Genomic DNA, 27,442 nt, shown 5'->3' with positions numbered 1-27,442 from the left:
TTGTCTTTTAAGCCATCCATTTATTTCAAGTTCTTCACCAAGTATACATGGATTTACTTATCCTCCATTCTTCTTCACAGAACATTTCTTCCAAGTGAGATAAATTCATTTTGTTTATTAATATTGAAAATGAGGGAATCTATTAAAATCTGTATACCATTTTATTGATTCTCTCTAGTGTACCTTATAGCAGCTGTTTTTTAACTCATCACTTTTATACTGATAGCATGGGCATTTAATGGCTCTTACTTGAGCCTAAAGTAATTTTATATATTCTTAGCAATATAATTCTGATATATACAAAGATGCCAGCGTTAACAGAGTTCTTATAGCATAGAGATTCTGAAATTAGAGAAATGTAACTTTGAATCCTATCTTTCCTACTTCTTATTCTTCAGCTTACATACCTAGCATTTCTAAGGCTCAATTTCCTCATATGTTGAATACACTGGCAATATTTTAAGTAATTCCTATTAGTTTGTTTTTATTCCTTGTGAAATATATTATCATGACAATTGAATTTGGTGGGTTTTTTTTGAAAGAACTGTAACTTCTGTTACTTTTCAGCATGAAACACTAAATACGCTGAAAGTACATTCCCATGAAAACAACTTAAAAATCTGGATAAAATGTAAATTACATTTCTTTAAGTGAATTGCTGAGCTGGCTAGAAAATAAGGAAGTACGCAACAGCTAAATCAAGGAGAAACCTTGGAAGATGGGTAAGAATTAAAGCTGGATTTTGTTCTAAGGGCATCTGTTAAACTCTAGAAATCTTGAACTTCTGTTTTAGTGTCTGGAAATGTCCAGGCAGTCAGGAAATAAAACTTAGATATTCTCTGGAGTTAATACATTTCAATCAGGACCTCAAAGAATCCTCAAAGATTAAATTTCCAAGGAAAATGAGTTCATCATATAAAATCACAAAACACATAAAGAAACCAGAAACCATAAGAAGCATGGCGCCGTAAATCAGAGTCAGCAGAAACAAGAACCAGAATAATCAGATTACAAAGTCTTCAGTTATTGGAATTTTCAAATGTATGAGCTTTAAGAATTAAGGAATGGAAATGTGAGAAAAGAACATGAGTCTATAAAAATAACCAGGTAGATTTATAAAAACAGGATAGGCAGAATGAAAGAAGCCAGAAAGGTATGATGAAGCATCCAGGGACTAATAATAGCAGGGAATCGTTTTCACGCCTATGTGTAAAGGAGCACAGAAAAGGAGATTGTAAGACTGGAGAGAGCCGTAATTGTAGCTATAGCAAAGAGTTATCTGAGAGGAACTGCAACTTTGGTAGAAGACCCACAACACACTAAGGATGCAGGTGGAGAAATAAATACCCCTACCTCTCTCCTCCCACACCCAATATCCCGCTGGTAGCTTTCACTGACCAAACACACTGGGATGCCAGGGGCAAGGGAACTTTGGTGATGCATGACATAGAGGTTAATGTGCCAGGACACAGAGCAGAATGGAGAAGAGAGGATTACAGGGGCAAAGAGAGAATTCCCAGCGCAAGAGAATAAGGGATTTTGGGGATAAAATGCAAAGGCCTAACTTACCTCTAAACAGAGTTATAAAAAGAAAAAAAAAGGCAGGGGGAAGCAAATGTTCAAAGGTAAAATGGATGATAATTTTTCAGAATCCCTGAAAGACAGTACATCTCAGGTCAAAAAGCAAACCCAATGTAAAAAGAAATTCACAAATAGACAATATCATAGTGAAACTGAAAAACACCGAAGAAAATGAAAACATCTTAAACCAGCTAGAAAAGAAGGATTAGCTACAAAAGAAGTCATAACTGATTTCTCAACCACAACGGGGTTGTAAACTGGAAATAACACCTTCAATGAGCTAGCAGTATCTGTCCACATTTAATTCTTCATCTTGTGGAGCTGTCTCTTAAGAAGAAGTATAAGATGTAGACATTTTCAAATGAACAACTGAGAGGTCTAAAATCTGACTCACTTTAAAGACAATTTTAAAGGATGAACTTCAGGAAGAAGGAAAGTGATCAAAGGTAGAAGGTCTGAGATACAATAAAGAAGAGTAAACAAATATTAAATATGTGGATATATCTAAACATAGAAATCATAATTTCCAAAGTAGAAGAAAAAAACAGAGTGAAAACAGGGAAAATAACGCTTAATTTAAAAGAAGGGTAGAAAAGGAAAATAGAAAATCTATATAAAGAGAAAGCACAAAATAAGATAGCAGAAATAAATCTAAATTATTAGTAGTAAAATAAGATAATGCAAATAAATATTCTTACTACAAAAAAATCTGAGTACATACTGAATTTTTTAAAAGCTGGATTTAAAATGCACAATATTTTCTTTCCAACAGACATACCTTAAACAGAGGACCAAAACAGGCTAAATCTAAAGTATGGAAAATGATATTCCAGGCAATTGCTATCCATGAGAGCTCTTGCAAACTATATTATTAACAGATAAACAGATTGTAAAGCAAACAGTCTTATTAGATCTTAAGTTCACTACATAATGATAGAAGGGTCAATTCATCAGGATGTTATAGCTTCTATATACACAATAAGATAGTATCAAATTATATAAAACAAAAAATAACAGAAGTACAAGGAGAAATAAATTCATCATTATATTGGGGAAGGTACTGACACATCTCTCACTAATTAATGGATATAACAGAAACAAAAATCAACAACATTTGGATCATATACATTCTTTTCAAAGCACATATAGACTTTTACAGTCAATAAACAATAAACTCTGTAAATAAGTAGATTAAAAGATTATGTTAGAAGTTGATAGGCCCAGGGGTAAAGAAAACAGAACAGGACAAAGAAGATCAAGAGTGTTAGTGGAGGAATGAACTATTGGAACTGATTAAGAGGGGAAGGAGAGGATGTGAGGAGAGGTTACAGGCAGCAGAACACAAAGGGCTTCATGGGCCATTGTAAAGGACTTTGGCTTTTGCTCTGAGTAGAAGGGAAATCCTCAGCTTGCTGGGCTCAACACAGTGACACAATCTGACTCATGATTTTAAAAGACTCCCTGGCTGCTGAATTGATAGTAGACCATAGGGAAGCAAAGGTTGTATGACAGAGGCTGTGAATATATGCTCTAACATTCCTTTGGTGGATAATGTATTTACTTACCCACAAAAGAAGCCAGTAGAAGATAAGCAAAAGGAAACAAAGAAAAGCAAACGCTTCTGGCCATGCAGAGGGAAGGAACTGAGAAAGGAAATGCCAGGTGAGGACTTACAAGGTGAAATTGCTATGCTCCATGGGATGTGATTCTTTGTTGTGACCCCATAAATTTTTATAAAATGCCAAAAGGTGTTTCTAAATGCTCCTAGAATTAGCACATAATTATGTGATGTCCATCTGAGTGGTTCAGGCTGTTCAGGTACTCACTCAGTCTCAAATAGAAACTAAATTGGGTTTTTCCCAGAAGCCTATCTTCCTGAATAGATGAGTCATTTGACCATTCTTTCCCTAGTAAAAGATACAAGATGTCCCATTTTTTCTCATCTTAGTATAAAATAGTAAGAGATTGAAAGTATTTGTGCTTTAAAACATCCTAGAAATTATAAATATGGTTCTGATTATGAAGTTTTCTTTTTTCTCATCAATAAGAATGATAGCCATCAAACCCAGTACTGTCATAAAAATGCTGAGTATCTTCTGTGTCTCTGTGCCATGTCTGACAATTCTACAGAATTTACTAGGGCAACATTGTCTTAACATTCAAAAATCTCAGTCCAGTGACAGAGGCATTGGCCTGTGGGCTATAACTACCAAAAAGATGTTACTCAGAGATAGGATGCAGGAGAACAGGCTGAAGGCAGAACTCCAGGGAAGAACTTGATCTTTACATGCCTGATTAAAAGATTATGATGTCATTTGCATTATACATTATAGTATATGTTTAGATATTTATGCACATTTGGAAGATAATATTACTTCATATTTACCAACTCTCCCTATTTCACTTAGAGAAAGGAGTATATGCTTTTCTTGAGAAATAATTAAGTCCTTCCATACACATTTTTTTTTTAGAAGATGTTGGGGGTAGGAGTTTATTAATTTATTAATTTATTTTTGCTGTGTTGCGTCTTCGTTTCTGTGCGAGGGCTTTCTCTAGTTGTGGCCCCCAGTGCGTGGGCCTCTCACTATGGCAGCCTCTCTTGTTGCAGAGCACAGGCTCCAGACATGCAGGCTCAGTAGTTGTGGTTCACAGGCCTAGTTGCTCCGCGCCATGTGGGATCCTCCCAGACAAGAGCTCGAACCCGTGTCCCCTGCATTAGCAGGCAGATTCTCAACCACTGAGCCACCAGGGAAGCCCCTTCCACACATTTTTTTCCTGCATCTAAACAACTGCCATATATGGTAATAGTCCCTCCTCTGAGACTTAATGAGGCTCCAGGTGAAAGTGGAATCACCTGGAAATGAGCAAAGCCGTTCCTTCATTTAGGCAGCTGTGCTCAGGTACAAAGGTCAGCAGGAATCAGAAAGTCTAGACGTTAGTCTGGCTTTGCTGCTGACCTTGGGCAAGTGAGTCTCAATTTCTTCATCTGTAAACTATTAAGCCCATAGTCTCTTTATGAGGAATAAATCATATATATAAAGAGGTTGTATAACTGTAGATCACATTAGAGCAGTACAGGATGTACATTTATTCCTCACACCACTCATTCATTCAATCACTTAAAATGAATATTTAATTTCTTCTGTGTTCAGTGAATTGTGCTAGATCCTCAGGAATGATACAACTTCTGTCCTCAGGGATTTTTAGTGGAGGCTGAGGCAGTAAGACGTATGTGTAGGATCCCATAATAGGACAGAGAGACAGAAGATAGTTGGGAAGGTGGGTGAAATCACAGAAGACTTTCCAGAGGAGAGATGATTCTATATTCTGGTGGCATTAGTATTCTCATTTCATAAATGTTGACCGAAAACCATGAAACCCAAACGTTGACACAGGTATTTTCCTCAATCTTTAGAGTCAAAATGTGTGGGGGAAGGAAAGAAAGAATGGAGAAAAGGAATCTGACTGGGCTTATAAATATGTATTATATTGTATTAATTTCTAGATGGTAGGTAATTATATTGTATCTCTGTATTTCATGCAATTCAAAATACAAAATTTTAAATAGTTTCCATATGCTCTTAAATTTTAAAAGTGATGGACAGTTCAGGTATAATTTTGGTAATAGTATTATAACCTGAGTGTTAATAATCTTATTAAAGCAGCTAGCATTTTTCTGTATTTTTTAACATCAATTTTATCTTTGAGTAATTACGTTGATTCAACGTTAGAACTTTTTCAAGAATTCTCACCATTTTTCCATCCCCTCACTTTCAGTCTGTATGTGTCTCTAGGTCTGAAGTGGGTCTCTTGTAGACAGCATATATATGGCTCTTGTTTTTGTATCTATTCAGCCAGTCTTTGTCTTTTGGTGGGAGCATTTAATCCATTTACATTTAAGGTAATTATCGATATATATGTTCCTATTTCTCACCATTTTTAATTAGATATATTTCTTCTACATTGCCAGCTCTGTTTTTGCTTTTAAGAGTAAAATAAACATGTTTTGAATATTTTGAATGTATTGATTTATTTCTTATTATGGCTTCTTTACATTTTTTTCCATCCTGTGAATGTCATTCCTTTTTATAGGCAAATATTTTATTAATTCACCCACTTGATATACATAGCTTTAAGGGATTTATTTTCTGAATAACTCTGATTTTAGTGAACTTTATGTTTTGTGTATGTGTTTGTGTGTGTGTGTGTGTGTGTGATTTTGGCAATGAACATATTCCTAAATATTTCATGTAACTCACTTATTTCTGTAAGGAGCTTCACTGAGGGAAGATTGTTATTCCTTGTATCAATTCAATTTGTTAATAAAATACCTTCATAAAGCTAACAGACTTCTGATATAGTACTACTTTGTGTGTGGATAAAAAATACAAAGAATTTTTTTCTTTTAAATAGGAGGAAAGTAATCAATTTGAACTAGAATTTTGTAATAGTGTGCTTCCTGAATTTATGAGGAGCTGGACTTTTTTTTTTCCCATTGCTACCCATGCTCTTCTCAATTTCATAGATTTTTCATGGAACAGTTGTTTGCTACAACCTCTATAGAGTAAATTATATACCATTCACATTCCACTTTTGATTTGTTGTTTAGAAAAGGTAGAATCTACGTTTTCAAGCCCATAATGATGCCCATCTATTTTGAATTCTATTTTCTTGAAAAACGGTGAAAATAATACTGTTATATTTGTCATCCCGTAAATGTGTGACATGGCAACGTAAAAAGAATTTTCTCCTTTGAGACTATTGATGATCCCTTGAATATTTGGTAAATCATCACTGGCATTAAAAATCAGGCATCTGGCTCTTTTCCAAGTGGACAGTGCTTTACCTATCATTTTGTTATGTTAGGCATTTCACTCTGTTTCCAAGCAGTTTAAGTGTAGTTAAGATGTGATTTATTTTTTTCCTGCAACAATCTTGCTGTTTAATTTCATCCAGTTTGTCCTTATTAAATATCAAGTCAAAATATTTGACTGAGATAATTGGGTATCGATTATTTTTGCACTGTCATTTGCAGTTCAAATTGGATCTTTGTAAACACTTGAGACTTTTTAATGGCTACCTTATACTTAATATGCATGCATAGTTCTAGTTTGGTTCCAGGTTGGTTTGGAGATTGTTTCACTGTGCTGAATTCAGACTCAACTTTCCATAAAAAGGAAAAAAAAAGCAAAAAAAAAAAAAAAAAGAAACAGCAGCCCACTGCTTTTTCAACTCTTTCCTCTTTTTTCTTGAATTCAAAGCCAACGAAGGAATTCTGAAATGCTGGGGGGGGGGGGGTGGGTGGTTTACTTGGCTTTATAACTTTGTAAAGATGGATGGTCACAGCATGCTGCCCCTTATTATTCTCTTTCCCTGGGCAGAACAGACTACTAATTATTATTTCTAAAAATAATATAGCAATCTTATTTTTCCTTTTCCTATATGCAGGCTTAAGCACATTTTCATTTTTTAAATTCTTATTATTTGTATTTATTTATCTATTTTTATTTACTTTAATTTTCCATTAATTATTTCTGTTTAGTTTTTAGACTTGTAGACGTGTAAGTCAAAATCACAATAACTTATAAATATTCCATATTTTAAGATTTAGTGAACACCTACAACTCAGTAAGAGAACTGCTTTATGATCCACTAGACATTAGAAAAAACAAAAGACTGATAATATTTTCTCAGCATTATGAAATGAAGATTGCATTTTAGGAGTCCAAGGACCAGAGTTCAAGTCCTTCCTCTGGCCCTCCTGTGTTACTCTGCATATGTCACTTAATTTCTCAGACTTCCTGTTGTCTCATCTATAAATAGTGATGCACTGATACCTACTTCAGAATTGTCAAGAAAATGAAACAAAATAAATTATATGGAAGTATTTCAACAACTGTAGTGTGTTATGTCAAAGCCCTCAAATGGTCTAGAATCTATATGAGTAATACAGATGAGTAATTCTTCATTTCAAACATTGAAATGAAGAAAAATACTAGCTAGAAAATCACCAGTTACACTTCCAAACATTTAATAAATATCATATAGAAAATTCAGAAGGCAAGCACTGAGTATATTTGAAGTGGTTGGATTTGTTTCTGAGTAGAATTGGAACTTAAAAATATATCTTCAAGGATGGGTAAAATTTGGAATGAAAAATGAAAATCTTCCAAATGTTCCTGCCAGAAAGGAGCAGACTTCATTCATCCATCCATTAAATCATTAATTAAATATTTATGGAGCATTTACCATAGTCTAGGCACTGTGCTAAGGAATACCAAGAAAGATGGGGTAGCTATGGAAAGAAAAAGATGTTTGACTTGTGTCACATGATAGACACTTTAAACTTTGGACTCCGACTAATTGAAAGGTAGTACCCTTTTTACCCCAGAACTAATTGGATGAAATTTCAGATTGTAGTCAATATTGTATGCCTTTGTACTTTAACAGAAATGCTCCTGTACATTCATTGTCAAGTTTGAAGGCAACAAATGCTACCATATTTTATTATAGATCTTACTAAGCTTCCTACTCATGTAGATTGTCACTCTAAATATAAAAGATTGTGTTTATTTATAGGTGTGTAGCTTATTGTGTTCAATTCTGCTTATAATCAAGTTAAATAAATGCTCAATGAAATGCCAGTCTGATTTTTTGAAAAATGTCTGCATTTATTTAAGATTGTTTAATTAAAGATAATTATTAACACAAAATTGGAATTCTTACTTTCTTAGAAAGTAATGTCAAGGATATTTACTCTTTGTAATTTATTTTATATCTAGTTTACAATTTTTTTTTAATTCCTTAAGGAGTCTTAGGAAGCCTACAGACCACAAAGCAAAGGGGTTTGCAAATACTCAATTCATTACTTGTGCACTGAACGTCATTTAGGGGCTTATCTAAGTTGTCTAATTATCAAATAGACCCATTAAGCACTACAAACTTCCAGTTTGGGTTGTGCTCACAAAGCAGCAAGTATAGTAATAAGTTCAATGAGGGGGAAAAATAGCCTCCATATCGTTGGCATCTTGTAAGCAAAACAAGTTGATTTTGTTTTTTAATCGAGTTTTTGATGTCATGATAAAATCTCTTTTCCTTAATCATAATCCCCCATAATGTACCTGTGGGAGCACAGGGAATTCCCCTGGTTCTGCTGGAGAAAGTCCCCACACAGGGATGCATCACCCCGAGGAGAGCAGCTCCTGATGTTCTATCTATCTTGTCTCCTCCTGCCCCTCTTAACCCCTTGGTCTTGCAGCAAAGGGAACCTGGGGTGGTTTAACCTGCTTTCCAATGTCTGTTCATGCTTGGCAGCTGGTGAAGAGTGGGATGGTGAGAGGCTGTTCAGTGCAAGGTGATGGCCTACTAGGAAAGTGTTAGGGGTGCCAATGAATGACTGAGAGGAAGCACATGAGTTGGCGGTAAAGGGATGATAACCACAGTATTTGGAAGGCCACTCACTAGGTTGACCACCTGGATCACACAGAATGATCCCAGCATCATATATTTTCCCTTATGGCAAGATTAGGAGAGATAGATTCATTCATTCATTCAAGCAACGAGTATGAATATGAAGCACCGTACTAAATTCTCCAATAGAATGGAGAATAAAACTGACATTGTCTCTGCCTCCATGGAACTTACAGTTCAGGAGAAAGGCAGGCATTAAACAGAAATCCAGAAGTCTGATATGTAATTGCAATATGTGATAAGTGCTATGATAGAAAACTCTAGGCTTCAGGGTAGAACCATATTTGGAGATCTAATTAGATGAAGGAGTTAAAGAAAACTCTCTTAAAAAGTCATGTTATAGTGAAGACTGGAACGGTGATTAGGAGTTATTTAGATAGGAATAGGAGGAAGATCATTTGAGGCAAAGGAAGCAGCATGTAAGAAGGCCCTGAGATAGGAAGAAGTTTCAAGTGAGTATCCAAGGTACTTCAATGTGCTAGGAGGAGAGCTCCGTAATTGAAAACCATAGTTGCATGAAAAGTGTGTTTTTGCAAGGAAGCTCCTAGGGGGTTACTGTAAGCCTGTTCTACAGTGAGGAGTTAAATTGTTCATTTGTCTCCAAAAGATCCTCATACAGAATACTTTTCCATAACTTTACTTTTCTGCTCATGTTGACTTTAATTTAGAGGTCTTCAGTGGAGAACTGGATTTTCACCAGTCATGTGCTAAGTTAATAGGGCCTTCTAGATATGCAGTGCTATCTATTGAAATTTGTCATATTGAAATTTAAATTTAAATAAACTAAAATTCGATCAAATTTTAGAAATTACAAATTCAGCTCCTTGGTCACACTGGCCACATTCCAAGTGGGAATATACTGTGTATATGTCTAGCAGCTACTGTATTGGACAGTGCAGATACTGAGCATTAGCATCATTAAAGAAATTTCTGTTATATAGTCCACATAGTAGTTAACCCCATGGGCTCTGGAGTCAGGTCTGGATTTAAATTCTAATTTTTGCACTTGCTGTGTGATCCTAAGCAAGTTATTTAACATCTCTGAGCCTCAGATTAGCCATGAAAAAAATAAGAATAGCATGAGTAATATATATAAAGAACCCAATAACTCACCTGGCACGTAGTAGACATTTAGAAATACCAATACCTGATACCTCTATTTTCTTAGTCCAACTCTCTTTTCCTCCAGGCACTCAATCATTCTTCCTCTTCCTCCTCCATATTGAGCAAATCCACTTCATCCATATTTTCACCCATGCTTCCCTTGCTTTATTCACTGGCCACACCGTCAACCCAATCCACAATTCTAGATCAATCCAGACTTATTCTCTGATCCAGCTGAGTCTGCCAAAGCTTGGTAGAGGAAATCAATTCACTGTTGAGATGATCAGCATTATAAATGGTCAGCCTCCAGGTTCATCTAGTTGATCTCCAGCCAACTTGGCCAGCCTTTGAATCTTTTGCTTTGGCTACTCTTTTCATTTTTGATAGTACCTATCCTAACTGCAGTCTCCTCACCAGGCCCTCACCTCACCTCTATATCAGCAGAATGAATTCACTGAACTTCCCTTTCCTACCTCTTCAAGTATATATATTTTTATTTACAGGGGTTCCCAATGCCAGTATTGGGACCATTGTAAGTCTACTTTAGAAGTACTTGGTTAATGTTGAAAAATATATCTACCTGGGCCTGACCCCAGTCTACTGAATGGAAATCTTTAGTACTGGAAATGGGGGAATCTGTAGTTGTAAAGATCTGCAGATGATTTTGTGACCTAAGTTTTGGAGACACCACCAAGAGAGTTGTGGATACTGTTGCTTATAGCCTCTGATTGCTTTTTCATGCTGCTTGATATTAATCTGGCTGCCCCTATTTCTTCCCAGCAGTTGACATGTAGGCTGCACTTTTCAGAGCTCTTCAATGAGTTGTTAGAGCATCTGTCTTGCCTGTGGTCATCACTCTTAATTTCTCCTTGCTGGAACTACTAACACACTCCCTCTAGTGACATGCCAAGCTTGAGAGTAGCTAGAATAGCATCTTTGCTGTGTCCCAGCTGTGCTCTAAGACTTCATTCTTGGTCATTTTGTCTGACCATTTAATGCAAACTGTAGATCATAGCTGACACTGGTGGAAGAGTTCAAGTAAGTAGTCAGAAGTGTAATCTTAAGAGGATGGAAGTCTCAAAGTTATATAATAGTTTGGACATGAACATTGCTGTGTAAAACATTTAATTTGATTCAAAGTGTATTTTCCACTGGGTATAACATTTAGCATTCCAATGACTTTTAGTGCTATTTTAATTTTTATTCATCTATTACTGTGTTGTATATGTAGCTTACAGTGAGTTTCCTTGACCGCAGTTATCTTTTTTTTTTCATTTTTAAGCATTTTATTTGGAAAGAATTGGAAACTCAAAAAAAGTTGCAAAACTAAAAATCACACAAAGAACATCTATATACACTGTATCCAGATTTACCTATTGTTTACAGTTTACCCCATCTACTTTATGATGTATTTTCTCTCTCATACAGTTATATATGTTTATACATCATTTCTTCTGAACATTGCAATAAGTTATATACATCAGAGCTCTTTATCCCTAAACACTTCAGTGTATATTTCCTAAGAATAGGAATATTCTCTTACATACCACAGTAGAGTTATCAACTTGATTGATTTACATTATCTAAACTATCAGCCATATTATAATTTTTTCACTTGATCTAATAAGAGAAGTTTTTGCTCCAGTGTAGGATCCAGTCTAGGGTCAGGTATAGCATTTTGATTTCATGTCTCTTTAGCCTCCTTTAATCTGAAACATTCCCACAGCCTTTCCTTTGTCTTATACGATATTGATATTATTGAAGAATACAGTGCTCCATTTTTAAAATAGGATGTTTCTCATTTTGTGTTTGTGTGATGTTTCTTTATGATTAGAGTGGGGTTATGCATTCTCAGTAACAATACAACGTAGGTGATGATGTATACTTCTTGGGGTATCACATCTGGAGGCATGTAATGTCCATCTGTCCCTCGCAGGTGATCTTAATTTTGTTTGTCCAGTCAAGGTGTTACCTGCTTTCTCCACTATTAATTACCATTTCCCCCCTCCGCTGCAACTAGTAAGAAGTTTGTGGGGAGACAGCTTACCATTTGTCATCAAAATTTTCTGCTAGATTTAATATCCATTGAGGATTCTTGACTGACCCAATCTTTACCATGATGCTAATATCCCGACTCCAGCATTTACCAGTTTGCCCTCAGCATTCTATTAAGCAAGAGCCCTCCTTTCATATCTGTTTATCTATCTATCATCTATCTACCTACCTACCTATCTATCTATCAATCTATCTATCTATCTATCTATCTATCTATCTATCTATCTATCTATATTACATCTTTATTGGAGTATAATTGCTTTACAATGGTACGTTAGTTTCTGCTTTATAACAAATTGAATCAGTTATACATATACATATGTTCCCATATCTCTTCCCTCTTGTGTCTTCTTCCCTCCCACCCTCCCTATCCCACCCCTCCAGGCGGTCACAAAGCACCGAGCTGATCTTCCTGTGCTATGCGGCTGCTTCCCACTAGCTATCTACCTTACGTTTGGTAGTGTATATATGTCCATGCCTCTCTTTTGCTTTGGCACAGCTTACCCTTCCCCCTCCCCATATCCTCATGTCCATTCTCTAGTAGGTCTGTGTCTTTATTTCTGTCTTACCCCTAGGTTTTTCATGACATTTTTTTTTCTTAAAATCCATATATATGTGTTAGCATACGGTATTTGTCTTTCTCTTTCTGACTTAACTTCACTCTGTATGACAGACTCTAGGGCTATCCACCTCATTACAAATAGCTCAATTTCGTTTCTTATTATGGCTGAGTAATATTCCATTGTATATATGTGACACATCTTTATCCATTCATCCAATGATGGACACTTAAGTTGTTTCCATCTCCGGGCTATTGTAAATAGAGCTGCAATGAACATTTTGGTACATGACTCTTTTTGAATTATGGTTTTCTCAGGGTATATGACCAGTAGTGGGATTTCTGGGTCATATGGTAGTTCTATTTGTAGTTTTTTAAGGAACCTCCATACTGTTCTCCATAGTGGCTGTATCAATTCACATTTCCACCAGCAGTGCAAGAGTGTTCCCTTTTCTCCACACCATCTCCAGCATTTATTGTTTCTAGATTTTTTGATGATGGCCATTCGGACCGGTGTAAGATGATATCTCATTGTAGTTGTGATTTGCATTTCTCTAATGACTAATGATGTTGAGCATTCTTTCATGTGTTTGTTGGCAATCTGTATATTTTCTTTGGAGAAATGTCTATTTAGGTCTTCTGCCCATTTTTAGATTGGGTTGTTTGTTTTTTTGTTATTGAGCTGCATGAGCTGCTTGTAAATTTTGGAGATTAATCCTTTGTCAGTTGCTTCATTTGCAAATATTTTCTCCCATTCTGAGGGTTGTCTTTTGGTCTTGTTTATGGTTTCCTTTGTTGTGCAAAAGCTTTGAAGTTTCATTAGGTCCCATTTGTTTATTTTTGTTTTTATTTCCATTTCTCTAGGAGGTGGGTCAAAAAGGATCTTGCTGTGATTTATGTCATGGAGTGTTCTGCCTATGTTTTCCTCTAAGAGTTTGATAGTGTCTGGCCTTACATTTAGGTCTTTAATCCATTTTGAGCTTATTTTTGTGTATGGTGTTAGGGAGTGATCTAATCTCATACTTTTACATGTAGCTGTCCAGTTTTCCCAGCACCACTTATTGAAGAGGCTGTCCTTTCTCCACTGTACATTCCTGCCTCCTTTATCAAAGATAAAGTGACCATATCTGCATAGGTTTATCTCTGGGCTTTCTGTCCTGTTCCATTGATCTGTATTTGTTTTTGTGCCAGTACCATACTGTCTTGATTACTATAGCTTTGTAGTATAGTCTGAACTCAGGGAGCCTGATTCCTCCAGCTCCGTTTTTCATTCTCAAGATTGCTTTGGGTATTCGGGGTCTTTTGTGTTTCCATACAAATTGTGAATTTTTTTGTTCTAGTTCTGTGAAAAATACCAGTGGTAGTTTGGTAGGGATTGCATTGAATCTGTAGATTGCTTTGGGTAGTAGAGTCATTTTCACAATGTTGATTCTTCCAATCCAAGAACGTGGTATATCTCTCCAACTATTTGTGTCATCTTTAATTTCTTTCATCAGCATCTTATAATTTTCTGCATACAGGTCTCCTTCAGTAGGTTTATTCCTAGATATTTTATTCTTTTTGTTGCAATGGTAAATAGGAGTGTTTTCTTGACTTCACTTTCAGATTTTTCATCATTAGTATATAGGAATGCCAGAGATTTCTGTGCATTAATTTTGTATCCTGCAACTTTACCAAATTCATTGATTAGCCTAGTAGTTTTCTGGTAGCATCTTTAGGATTCTCTATGTAATGTCATCTGCAAACAGTGACAGCTTTACTTCTTCTTTTCCGAATTGGATTCCTTTTATTTCCTTTACTTCTCTGATTGCTGTGGCTAAAACTTCCAAAACTATGTTGAATAAGAGTGGTGAGAGTGGGCAACCTTGTCTTGTTCCTGATCTTAGTGGAAATGCTTTCAGTTTTTCACCATTTAGGATGATGTTGGCTGTGGGTTTGACATATATGGCCTTTATTATGTTGAGGAAAGTTCCCTCTATGCCTACTTTCTGCAGGGTTTTTATCATAAATGAGTATTGAATTTTGTCAAAAGCTTTCTCTGCATCTATTGAGATGATCATATGGTTTTTCTCCTTCAATTTTTTAATATGGTTTATCACATTGATTGATTTGCATATATTGAAGAATCCTTGCATTCCTGGAATAAACCCCACTTGATCATGGTGTATGATCCTTTTAATGTGCTGCTGGATTCTGTTTGCTAGTATTTTGTTGAGGATTTTTGCATCTATGTTCATCAGTGATATTGGCCTGTAGTTTTCTTTCTTTGTGACATCCTTGTATGGTTTTGGTATCAAGGTGATGGTGGCCTCGTAGAATGAATTTGGGAGTGTTCCTCCCTCTGCTATATTTTGGAAGAGTTTGAAAAGAATAGGTGTTAGCTCTTCTCTAAATGTTTGACAGAATTCGCCTGTGAAACCATCTGGTCCTGGGCTTTTGTTTGTTGGAAGATTTTTAATCACAGTTTCAATTTCAGTGCTACAGTTCTTGTGATTGGTCTGTTCATATTTTCTATTTCTTCCTCATTCAGTCTTGGCAGGTTGTGCATTTCTAAGAATTTGTCCATTTCTTCCAGGTTGTCCATTTTATTGGCATAGAGTTGCTTGTAGTAATCTCTCATGATCTTTTGTATTTCTGCAGTGTCAGTTGTTACTTCTCCTTTTTCATTTCTAATTCTATTGATTTGAGTCTTCTCCCTTTTTTTCTTGATGAGCCTGGCTAATGGTTTATCAATTTTGTTTATCTTCTCAAAGAACCAGCTTTTAGTTTTATTGATCTTTGCTATCGTTTCCCTCATTTCTTTTTCATTTTTTTCTGATCTGATTTTTATGATCTCTTTCCTTCTGCTAACTTTGGGTTTTTGTTGTTCTTCTTTCTGTAATTGCTTTAGGTGCAAGGTTAGGTTGTTTATTCGAGATGTTTCCTGTTTTTTAAGGTAGGATTGTATTGCTATAAACTTCCCTCTTAAAACTGCTTTTGCTGCATCCCATAGATTTTGGGTCATTGTGTTTCCATTGTCATTTGTTTCTAGGTATTTTTTAATTTCCTCTTTGATTTCTTCAGTGATCACTTCGTTATTAAGTAGTGTATTGTTTAGCCTCCATGTGTTTGTATTTTTTACAGATCTTTTCCTGTAATTGATATCTAGTCTCATGGCATTGTGGTCGGAAAAGATACTTGATACAATTTCAATTTTCTTAAATTTACCAAGGCTTGATTTGTGACCCAAGATATGATCTATTCTGGAGAATGTTCCATGAGCACTTGAGAAAAATGTGTATTCTCTTGTTTTTGGATGGAATGTCCTATAAATATCAATTAAATCCATCTTGTTTAATGTATCATTTAAAGCTTGTGTTTCCTTATTTCTTTTCATTTTGGATGATCCGTCCATTGGTGAAAGTGGGGTGTTAAAGTCCCCTACTATGAATGTGTTACTGTCGATTTCCCCTTTTATGGCTGTTAGTATTTGCCTTATGTATTGAGGTGCTCCTATGTTGGGTGCATAAGTATTTACAATTGTTATATCTTCTTCTTGGATCGATCCCTTGATCATTATGTAGGGTCCTTCTTTGTCTCTTCTAATAGTCTTTAAAGTCTATTTTGTCTGATATGAGAATTGCTACTCCAGCTTTCTTTTGGTTTCCATTTGCATGGAATATCTTTTTCCATCCCCTTACTTTCAGTCTGTATGTGTCTCTAGGTCTGAAATGGGTCTCTTGTAGACAGCATATATATTTGGGTCTTGTTTTTGTATCCATTCAGCCAAGCTGTGTCTTTTGGTGGGAGCATTTAATCCATTTACATTTAAGGTAACTATCGATATGTATGTTCCTATTCCCATTTTCTAAATTATTTTGGGTTCGTAGGTCTTTCCTTCTCTTGTGTTTCTTGCCTAGAGAAGTTCCTTTAGCATTTGTTGTAAACCTGATTTGGTGGTGCTGAACTCTCTCAGCTTTTGCTTGTCTGTAAAGGTTTTAATTTCTCCATCAAATCTGAGTGAGATCCTTGCTGGGTAGAGTAATTTTGGTTGTAGGTTTTTCTCCTTCATCAGTTTAAATATGTCCTGCCAGTCTCTTCTGTTTCTGCTGAAAGGTCAGCTGTTAACCTTATGGGGATTCCCTTGTGTGTTATTTGTTGTTTTCCCTTGCTGCTTTTAATATGTTTTCTTTGTATTTAATTTTTGACAGTTTGATTAATATGTTTCTTGGTGTATTTCTCCTTGGATTTATCCTGTGTGGGACTCTCTGTGCTTCCTGGACTTGATTAACTATTTCCTTGCCCATATTAGGGAAGTTTTCAACTATAATCTCTTCAAATATTTTCTCAGTCCCTTTCTTTTTCTCTTCTTCTTCTGGAACCCCTATAATTCAAATGTTGGTGCGTTTAATGTTGTCCCAGAGGTCTCTGATACTGTCCTCAGTTATTTTCATTCTTTTTTCTTTATTCTGCTCTGCAGTATTTATTTCCACTTTTATCTTCCAAGTCACTTATCTGTTCTTCTGCCTCAGTTATTCTGCTATTGATCCCATCTAGAGTACTTTTAATTTCACTTATTGTGTTGTTCATTGTTATTTGTTTCATCTTTAGTTCTTCTAAGTCCTTGTTAAATGTTTCTTGCATTTTGTCTGTTCTATTTCCAAGAGTTTGGATCATCTTTACTATCATTATTCTGAATTCTTTTTCAGGTAGACTGCCTATTTCCTCTTCATTTGTTAGGTCTGGTGGGTTTTTATCTTGCTCCTTCTTCTGCAGTGTGTTTTTCTGTCTTCTCATTTGTTTATCTTACTGTGTTTGGGGTCTTTTTTTTTGCAGGCTGCAGGTTCGTAGTTCCCGTTGTTTTTGGTGTCTGTCCCCAGTGGCTAAGGTTGGTTCAGTGGTTTGTGTAGGCTTCCTTGTGGAGGGGACTAGTGTCTGTGTTCTGGTGGATGAGGCTGGATCTTGTCTTTCTGGTAGGCAGGTCCATGTCTGGTGGTGTGTTTTGGGGTGTCTGTGGACTTATTATGATTTTAGGCAGCCTCTCTGCTAATGGGTGGGGTTGTGTTCCTGTCTTGCTAGTTGTTTGGCATAGGGTGTCCAGCACTGTAGCTTGCTGGTCGTTGAGTGAAGCTGGGTGCTGGCGTTGAGATGGAGATCTCTGGGAGATTTTTGCTGTTTGATATTATGCGGAGCTGGGAGGACTCTTGTTGACCAGTGTCCTGAAGTTGGCTCTCGTACCTCAGAGGCACAGCACTGACTCCTGGCTGCAGCACCAAGAGCCTTTCATCCACACAGCTCAGAATGAATGGGAGAAAAAGTGGAAAGAAAGAGTTAGTAGAAGAAGAAAGAAAGAAAGAGAGGAAGCAAGGAAGGAAGGAAGAAAGAAAGAAAGAAAGAAAGAAAGAAAGAGAGAAAGAAAGAAAGAAAGAAAGAAGAAAAGAAGGAAAGAAAGAAAGGAGGGAGGGAGAGATGGAGGGAGGAAGGAAGGAAGGAAGGACAGAAGGAAGGAAAAAAGAAAGAAAGAAAGAAGATAAAGTAAAATAAAATAAAGTAAAATATAATAAAGTTATTAAAATAAAAAATTATTAAGAAAAAAATTTAAAAAAGAAAAAAAAAGACAGAATGCTAGGACAAATGGTGGAAGCAAAGCTATACAGACAAAATCTCACACAGAAGCATACACACTCACAAAAAGAGGAAAAGGGGGAAAAATCATAAATCTTGCTCTCAAAGTCCACCTCCTCAATTTTGGATGATTTGTTGTCTAAAGGAGGGAAGGAAGGAAGGAAGAAAGGAAGGAAAGAAAGAAAGAAAGAAAGAAAGAAAGAAAGAAAGAAAGAAAGAAAGAAAGAAAGAAAGAAAGAAAGAAAGAAAGAAAGAAAGAAAGAAAGAAAGAAAGGAAGGAAGGAAGGAGAAGATAAAGTAAAATAAAATAGTTATTAAAATAAAAAATAATTATTAAGAAAAAAATTTAAAAAACAAAACAAAACAAAACAGACAGATAGAACCCTAGGAGAAATGGTGGAAGCAAAGCTATACAGACAAAATCTCACACAGAAGCATACACATTCACACTCACAAAAAGAGGAAAAGGAAAAAATCAAAAATTTTCCTCTCAAAGTCTACCTCCTCAATTTGGGATGATTCGTTGTCTATTCATGTATTCCACACATGCAGGGTACATCAAGTTGATTGCGGAGCTTTAATCTGCTGCTTCTGAGGCTGCTGGGAGAGATTTCCCTTTCTCTTCTTTGTGCTCACAGCTCCCGGGGCTCAGCTTTGGATTTGGCCCTGCCTCTGTGTGTAGGTCGCCGGAGGGCGTCTGTTATTCCCTCAGACAGGACGGGGTTAAAGGAGCCGCTGATTTGGGGGCTCTGGCTCACTCAGTCCGGGGGTAGGGAGGGTCGTGGCTGCGGGGCGAGCCTGCAGCGGCAGAGGCCAGCGTGACGTTGCACCAGCCTGAGGCGCGCCGTGCGTTCTCCCAGGGTAGTTGTCCCTGGATCCCGGGACCCTGGCAGTGGCGGGCTGCGCAGGCTCCCCGGAAGGGGGTTGTGGATAGTGACCTGTGCTCGCACACAGGCTTGTTGGTGGCAGCAGCAGCAGCCTTAGCATCTCCTGCCTGTTTCTGGGGTCCGCGCTTTTAGCCGCGGCTCGCACCCGCCTCTGGAGCTCCTTTAAGCAGCGCTCTTAATCCCCTCTCCTCGCGCACCAGGAAACAAAGAGGGAAGAAAAAGTCTCTTGCCTCTTCGGAAGCTCCAGACCTTTTCCTGGACTCCCTCCCGGCTAGCCGTGGTGCACTAACCTTTTCTGGCTGTGTTCACGCCGCCAACCCCAGTCCTCTCCCTGCACTCCGACCGAAGCCCGATCCTCAGCTCGCATCCCCGCCCGCCCCGCCAGGTGAGCAGACAAGCCTCTCGGGCTGCTGAGTGACTGTTGGCCCTGATCCTCTGTGTGGGAATCTCCCCGCTTTGCCCTCCGCAGCCCTGTTGCTGTGCTCTCCTCCGTGGCTCCAAAGCTTCCCCCTCTGCCACCCGCAGTCTCCGCCCGCGAAGGGGCTTCCTAATGTGTGGAAACCTTTCCTCCTTCACAGCTCCCTCCCACTGGTGCAGGTCCCGTCCCTATTCTTTTGTCTCTGTTTTTTTCTTTTTTCTTTTGCCCTACCCAGGTACGTGGGGAGTTTCTTGCCTCTTGGGGGGGGTCTGAGGTCTTCTGCCAGTGTTCAGTAGGTGTTCTGTAGGAGTTGTTCCACGTGTAGATGTATTTCTGGTGTATCTGTGGGGAGGAAGGTGATCTCCGCATCTTACTCTTCCACCATCTTCCCTTAGTCCCTTCCCCAGTTATCTTTTTCGTGGTTCTAAAAACTTAAAATATCACTAATAGAAGCAAACATTTCAATGAAAATAGATAAATGATTAAAAAAACAATATGTAATTAGAAGATAAACATTTTTACAAATGTATATATATTTGTGTAGTATTATATTTAATGTAATATATACTATTTGTATATGAGTATATACTAATCTAAATATTAATATTATGTTCAATAAGAATTACATCAAAATTAAATTTGCACGACATAGTAGAATCTCAAGTATTCAGTCTGCTAGTGAAATTATCTATAGCTAATCATAGACTCATGGAAATAGTGGGTTAAAAAGCAACTAGGAAAAGATTTTTAAAAAATCAGAAAACCTTGATTAAATCTCAGTTGCACCTCTTACTTCCTGTGTGGCCAGGATCAGGTCACTGAACATTTCTGAACATTAGCTTCCTCATCTTCAAAATGTTCTTTCAGAAGGTTGTTGTAAGGATTAGATGGAATAAATGATAAATGGTAATACATTGTAAGATATATTCATTGTTCTTGCTAAGGTCAAAGGCCACTATACAGTTTTGTAACATCTTCTGAATTCTCTAAGAAAGAATAAGTTATTTAGCATTTTAATTAATTCATGAGGTTACCAGCCCACTTTTATCCATGTGAGTATCCTTGGAAGATTGTCATATAGTGATCCTTTAAATCTTACTGAATAAAATGAAATATAGTTTATTAAGTTCTTCATTTTGAAAATTGGCAATTTATGTGCATGGATGTTTTGTATTTTTCCAATAACCAGAACATTTGTTTAGCCAGAATTTTTTTCTCAACAGTGTCATCTGTTCTTTTTCTTTATTAAATAAAGGCTAGTTTTCATATTTCTCCTAACATACCAGACATTTAAAATTTTAGTATATGATTTCATTTTTATTTGGGATAATTATGATTAATAATAACTACATTTGCTGAGCTCTTGTATTGTGGTGGACACAGTGTAAGCACATGTACACTATTAACGTATTTAATCCTCACAACAATCCTATGAGGTAGCTAATGTTATCCCCATTTATTGCTGAGAAAATTAAGGTATAAAGTAGCTAAGTATCTTTCCCTAAAATCATCCTTTAAGAGACAGAATGGGAGTTTAGCCCAGGCAGTCAATTCCAGAACCTAGGCTCCTTAAAATTAAACTATGCAGCATTGCTAACACTGCATAATCTCTTGCATATCTGCTTGTGAGCATTCCCATAATGCAACATTTGGGCACAATGATTCTTGGTGATCTTTGATGCCAATAGCAACCATGTAAGTGAAACTTTCCTGGAGCCTTTGGCAGTACTTTCTAACTTGTATTTCAGTTTTTCTGACATACCCTCAAATATAATTATGTCAAAATCAACTAGACCATTTTCGTTTTCACATTCTCGATAGTCAGATACATAAAAGGAAAAGTAATAGCCTATCTAAGAGACTGGTTTATGTAGATTTCCAACCAGGGTAAGTTGTCATCCCTCATCTGTATAATCACGATGACTAATTGTTTTTTAAAATTAAATCACAATTTTATGTAGATACTTGCATTTGTAGGTTATGTTTGTTGTATTTTACTATCTTGAGCTTGTAAATACTAGTGATTAACTAAAGTTCACTTAAATTGTTATTATATCATCATGAAAATTCATGTATTTTCTGAAACATGTAATCAAAATAGTGCACTGAATTAATTCGAGTCAGAATGTAGAACATTTTATATAATTTACATGGCTAATCCTCATACTGAAACTGCAGGGATGGTCCTGGAAGCTTAATTTTGCCCCCATATATAGTATTAAAGCAAATTATGTCTTAAACTCTTGAGGTTTTCACTTGATTTCCTATCATTGTATTATCATAACCTTGAACTCTTTTTCTCACTTGAAATGATCTTCAAGTTAAACTAAATTTCAAGTTATCATCACACATTGAGAAATGTTTTCTTGTACTTTACATACACAAGCATGGGCATATGAGTGAGCATACACACACATATAAAGTAGTCCCTACCTATGAATGGTTTGATTTAAGGAAATATATTTGGAAAAGTATTTCTAAGAACCAGTGACAGCTTCTCATAGAAATAGTGTTATGTTACTCTTCCAGTACAAAAGGTTATTTATCTCATATTTCACACCATTTTACATATTGCTTTTATTGGATTATCCTTTCCCAATTTCCTCTCTAGACACTAGAAATATAATTCTCTGTACTACTCACCCTAGGAGACTTTCTACCACCATAACCCATAACAACCACACCATTACATGCTATCTGCCAGCATGTTTGTTAAAACAAGTGATATCCCATTAGAATAATTATGTAGATGTTAAAAGCTATGTTTATATTTTTAAATGATAAATATCATTGTTTTGTTCTGAATTTCCAAATCCTAAACACTCAATAGTTGTTTAATGTTTTCAAAATAAGCAGAGTGTGCATTGCTGGCACAAAACTGTAAGGTTTACTAAAACCAGAAAATACTAACCACACAGTATATGCTGTTTAATATGCCAACCCAAGTTGCATGTGGCCCATTTATTATTATTTTCTGGTTGTCAGCATTGGAAGTAACTGAGAAGTGCACTTTATATTGACCATATTTTTAAGAAGTCACAATGATTAGAATTAGAAAACCCCTCCCAATTTAATCATTAGCACAAAAGAAAGCAGCAATTAAAACTCCTGAAAACTGGTATTCAGAATGTTGGTGAAAGATATGATCTTTCTTTCTAAAGGGTAACGTGATTTTTGATAAATGTGTTTGCTTTATAAGTAATCATTCTTTAGTTAATGGGTCTCTGACTTAGCTTGGACTGCTATAACAAAATGCCACAGACTGGGTGGCTGAAACAATAGACATTTATTTCTAACAGTTTTGGAGTCTTAGAAGTCTACTATCAAGGCACCAGCAGATTCAGTTCCTGGTGCGAGCCCTCTTCCTGGTTTGTAGATGACTACCTTCTCACTGTGTCCTCATATGGCAGGGGAGAATGAGCTCTGGTCTCTCTTCCTCATCTTATAAAAATACTAATTCCATCATGCGTGTCCCACCCTCATGACCTCAACTAAACCTAGTTACCTATCAAGGGTTCCACATCCAAATACCATTACCCTGGGGATTAGAGTTTCAACATATGAATGGGGGTGTGGAGGGGAAGGGTTGGAGGAGTGGAGGGGGTGGGGACACAAACATTTAGTCCATAACAGTCTTTAACTGGAGAATGTTTATATGAGTTTCATCCACATGTGTTTTTATATTTTTAACATTGGAATGCCTAAGAAAAGTCAAGCACTCTCCAGTTTACCAGAGTCACTGCCACTCCCTACTGTCTTACTCCTTGCTAGATACTCTTAATGGTGTGGTCTACCTGAATTGTTGACTCTTGATTTAAACCATTTAACTTGTTAAAATTTATCAAGATTTTGGTATTAAAATATTCTGTTAATTCCCTCCTGTAGGATGGAGAACCTAATAAGGGGAAGGAATCCCCCACAATATCAGAGAAGTCCTTGTAAAGAAGTTCGTGCAGCCCTTCGGAAGAGGCCTGAAGAGGAGTGTAAGTATGTTTAATAGGTTTAACTACATTCTAGGTAGACTTAGGTGAGTGGCATAGTAAAAGTAAAACATTAACCTTTAACTGATAAGTCAAATAACAGAGGTACTTAACAAATACTTGTTGATTCTAATTGAATTTATTTTTTTTAAAAAATATCATATGGTACCTGGATACAGGCACTAAGAACATTGTTTTCTTAAGTGTTTCTCTTGTACTTCAGAATGCTCTACTAATAACTTGGTTCCATGTTCAAATGAGATTGGAAAAAGCTACATGATTTACCACATCTTTCTTAGATATCTGTACCATGAATATTATTTCCAAAGGGTCCTGAAGTAAAAAAAAAAACAAAAAAACAAAAACAAAACAAAAAACTTTTAAAGTGTGTTTAAAGTGAACATTTTCCAGTGTCATTTGACCACAATTCTCTTTCAACCTTTTTTTTTTAAAACTGAGGACTCTTTGAAAACAACTTCATTAGGCTAAAGAGTAAATGTCTAGTAGCAAATCTAAATCCATTGATCAAAATGAAACATTTGATTTAATCGAATTTAGGAAAAGATTTTGAAAGAAGTCATGTATCCCCTCAGAAGGCCATTTTAGTCCATCTTAAAATTATCAAAATGTTACAATATATAATTGTAGAGATTTTATCTAAATATTGCATCTAAATATAGCATTGTTGGAGATGTTTAACATAATACTTGCATTTTAAGTTTATAAGATGACCCATAATACTAGCTTTCCTCATGTCACTTGCATCTAATTATTTTCAGGGTACTAAATCACAATCCATTATGACAAAAATTCAGAAAAATATTTCTGAATGATGCCTTTTTACAGGAGTTTACATTTTGTAAGGATAGAGCTAATGCAGTGGGTTCACTGGCATATATAGTTTAGTAGATTTTTAAGGTTATATTGGCATTTTAAATTAGTTTGGAGTACACCATTCCAGGTACAGACCAAATGTATTAAATCTGGGCACACTCATGGCAAGTAGAGTATCTTTGTTTTGTTTCATTTTATTATAAAGTCAATAGATAATCTGATTGGGTTGGCATCTATGTCATTTAATATAGTGTTAGTTTTCTTTTATTTGGTATATTTATAGTTTCTAGCATTATAAACAATATCCAATTAAAACTAAAATTTGAAAATGAAGGTATAGTTCATGGGCATGTTAGAACAAAAACTGTTTATAAGATGCAGACTCGTGCATAAAACTATTGCTTTATTATTGGGTTCATAGGGAAGCTTTGGGATTTCTCCTCTGTGCTGGTTTAAGACAATCAGCTTAGTCTCTGTTATAGTTCTGCAGATTTTATTTAGAAACTTAGAAAGGGTTTTTGTGGATAATTCTATAGTTGATTCTCATGGAGTCACAGAGTATATTTAATATATACAAAGTTATTTTTCAGGCCTCTTATACTGAGTTGGTCTGTGCCAGAGGTTGACTACCTATGGTCCATTTACCAAATCCATCCTGACACCTGTTTCTGTAAATAAAATTTTATTGAAACAGCCATCTCCTACTTATTTAGGTATTGTGTATGGCTGCTTTCCATGGCAAAGGAAGAGTTAAGCAGTTGTGACAGAGACTATATGGTCCACAAAGCCAAAAGTATTTACCTGATTCTTTACAGAAAAAGGTTTTAAAACCCTGGTCTGGGCCAGTGGTTCTCAAAGTGTGGTCTTCAGACCAGCAGCAGCATTAGCAGCATCTGGGAACTTGTTAGAAACACAAATTTTAAGGTCTACAACCCACAACTACTGAATCCAAATGTCTGAGAGTCGGATCCAGTAATCTGTGTGTTTCGAAGAAGCCATACAGGAGATTCTGATGCAAGCTCCACTCTGAAAACCACTAGCCTAAGTCAAATGACTGGCGGCAAGATGACATTAAATCACCATGGATACAAAAGACTAATAATGATAGACATATTTCAGTCTTATTGTTGTATAATGTAAGGTACATAATATAACTGTTTCCTGTGTTGTAACAAGCAAGTCCTCAACAATTGAATCGTGGCAGTCAGGACAATTTTTGAAATATCACTACAGGAGCTCAGCTGGATTGACTGTGTTATTGAACATGGAAGGACATAATGAGAAATGAGAAACATGTAAAGTATTATTCCCTGCCAGAGAGGTCTTCATTATCCCTTGTTAGTTTAATGAACAGTCCTTCTTGTCCTGTACAGACCACTGTTAATTCCCTAAGAAAGAATCCTCTTTTTTAGAATGGGAGGAATATAGTAGTTAATTAAGACATTAACTTTAAAGTCACCATAAGGGTGTTCTAATGTGACACTTAATGAATAGCTGCAGGAACCTGGGTATTATTTCCTTAATCCAAGACTCAGTTTACTTATTTAAAAAATAAGATTAATTAAAGAGCCTACCTTGAAGGGTTATTTGGAGAATTAAGGAAGATTTTTTTAAGTACCTGGTATAGAACTTGGGACTTGGCAAATTTTTTTCCTCCTCTCTCTCTTCTTCTTCATTTATTATTATTGTTCTTCTTTTTTCAAACTAACCATTTGAGGATAGAAAGCATGTTTTGATCATAGAAATAAAAATCTACAGAAATTATAACCACTATTTTTAGAAATAATAATATAAAGCAAGGAACAGGTTGTAAACAAATGACATAAAGCTGGAATTCTTGCAGCAATGTTTGATAGTAATTCGTGTTAGATAGTAATTTGTCTCACACAGTTCTTTCCCTATGATTCTACAAATTCAACATGGGATCTAGACCAAGACTTACTGGTCAGCTCTCATGGAAAGCTGCCAACTTAGAAAGCCAAATGATAGTGGTTTTGTTTTACTGAGAATTGAAAGAATAGTGGAACTTGACTCAGACAATAGGATCCTCCAGATGCAAGGTGAGCCCTCTTGCATTTGGAGATATTGCAAATAAGAGGGTTTTGCTAAATAACAGAATTCATACTGCTGTCTTTTATAATCTTTTATACTTTTTACAATATTATCAATATTAATATCAACATTAGGTCACGAGACATAGCTCTTAACCAATTATTTCATGTGAATTATATCTAGCTATATTGCATTTAACATAGCCAAGCAAACTTTCAGTAAAAATTGATTCTTGTAAAAGACAGACTTTTAAATATGCTCAAGTTACTTACCATTAAAAAATAAAAATAAAAACTTTGTCCTCAAAACCAAAGAACCATTCAGCTACAGCCCTACATTCCCAGACTGTTCTCAGGCAAACCTCTCAAAGGAGTTATCTATACTCACTCCATTTACTTACCCCTGACTCATTCCTCCAAATCAATGCAGTCTGGCTCCTACCCAATCACTCTGCTGAGATGGCTTTCATTCAGACCACTAATAATCTCTTTATGATGCTATATTAGTTTTATATTGCTATGTAATAAATTACCACAAACTTACTGGCTTAAAACAGTTTATCTCACAGTTTCTTTGGGTCAAGAATCCAGGTAGGGCTTGTCTAGGTTCTCTACCTCAGGGTCTCACCAGGCTGAAGTTTCATCATGAACTCAACTGGGGAAGAACCTACTTCCAAGCTTACTTAGGCCTGAATTCACTTTCTTGTGAATTCACTTTCTTGTCGTTCTATGACCAAGAGCCCCGCTTTTTGCTGACTTCCAGCTGAGGGCCACCTTTAGGGTCTAGAGATCTCCTGCAGTTCCTTGATATATATACATTCTCAGTATGGCTGCTTACTTCATTATTTATACTAAAAAACATAAATAAATAAAAGTTGAACTAAAAAATATTCAAGTAA

General features: G+C 36.1%; 1 protein-coding gene across 6 annotated transcripts in view; it reads left to right on the top strand.

The window, feature by feature from the left end:
- The window catches only part of LRRC7 (leucine rich repeat containing 7), a 502,831-nt gene that overhangs the window by 89,286 nt on the left and 386,103 nt on the right, over nt 1-27,442 (top strand). For all 6 annotated transcript variants that reach the window (XM_049699435.1, XM_033407473.2, XM_004280746.4 and 3 more), the window contains exon 2: nt 23,564-23,661. In XM_049699435.1, coding sequence (XP_049555392.1) covers nt 23,564-23,661 — 98 coding nt within the window. The remainder of the gene's footprint in view (nt 1-23,563; nt 23,662-27,442) is intronic.

This window comes from Orcinus orca, chromosome 1 (assembly GCF_937001465.1).
Source record: "Orcinus orca chromosome 1, mOrcOrc1.1, whole genome shotgun sequence".
Taxonomy (NCBI): Eukaryota; Metazoa; Chordata; class Mammalia; order Artiodactyla; family Delphinidae; genus Orcinus; species Orcinus orca.
Note: the sequence above shows the minus strand (reverse complement) of the source record. Positions and strands in the feature narration are given on the sequence as shown.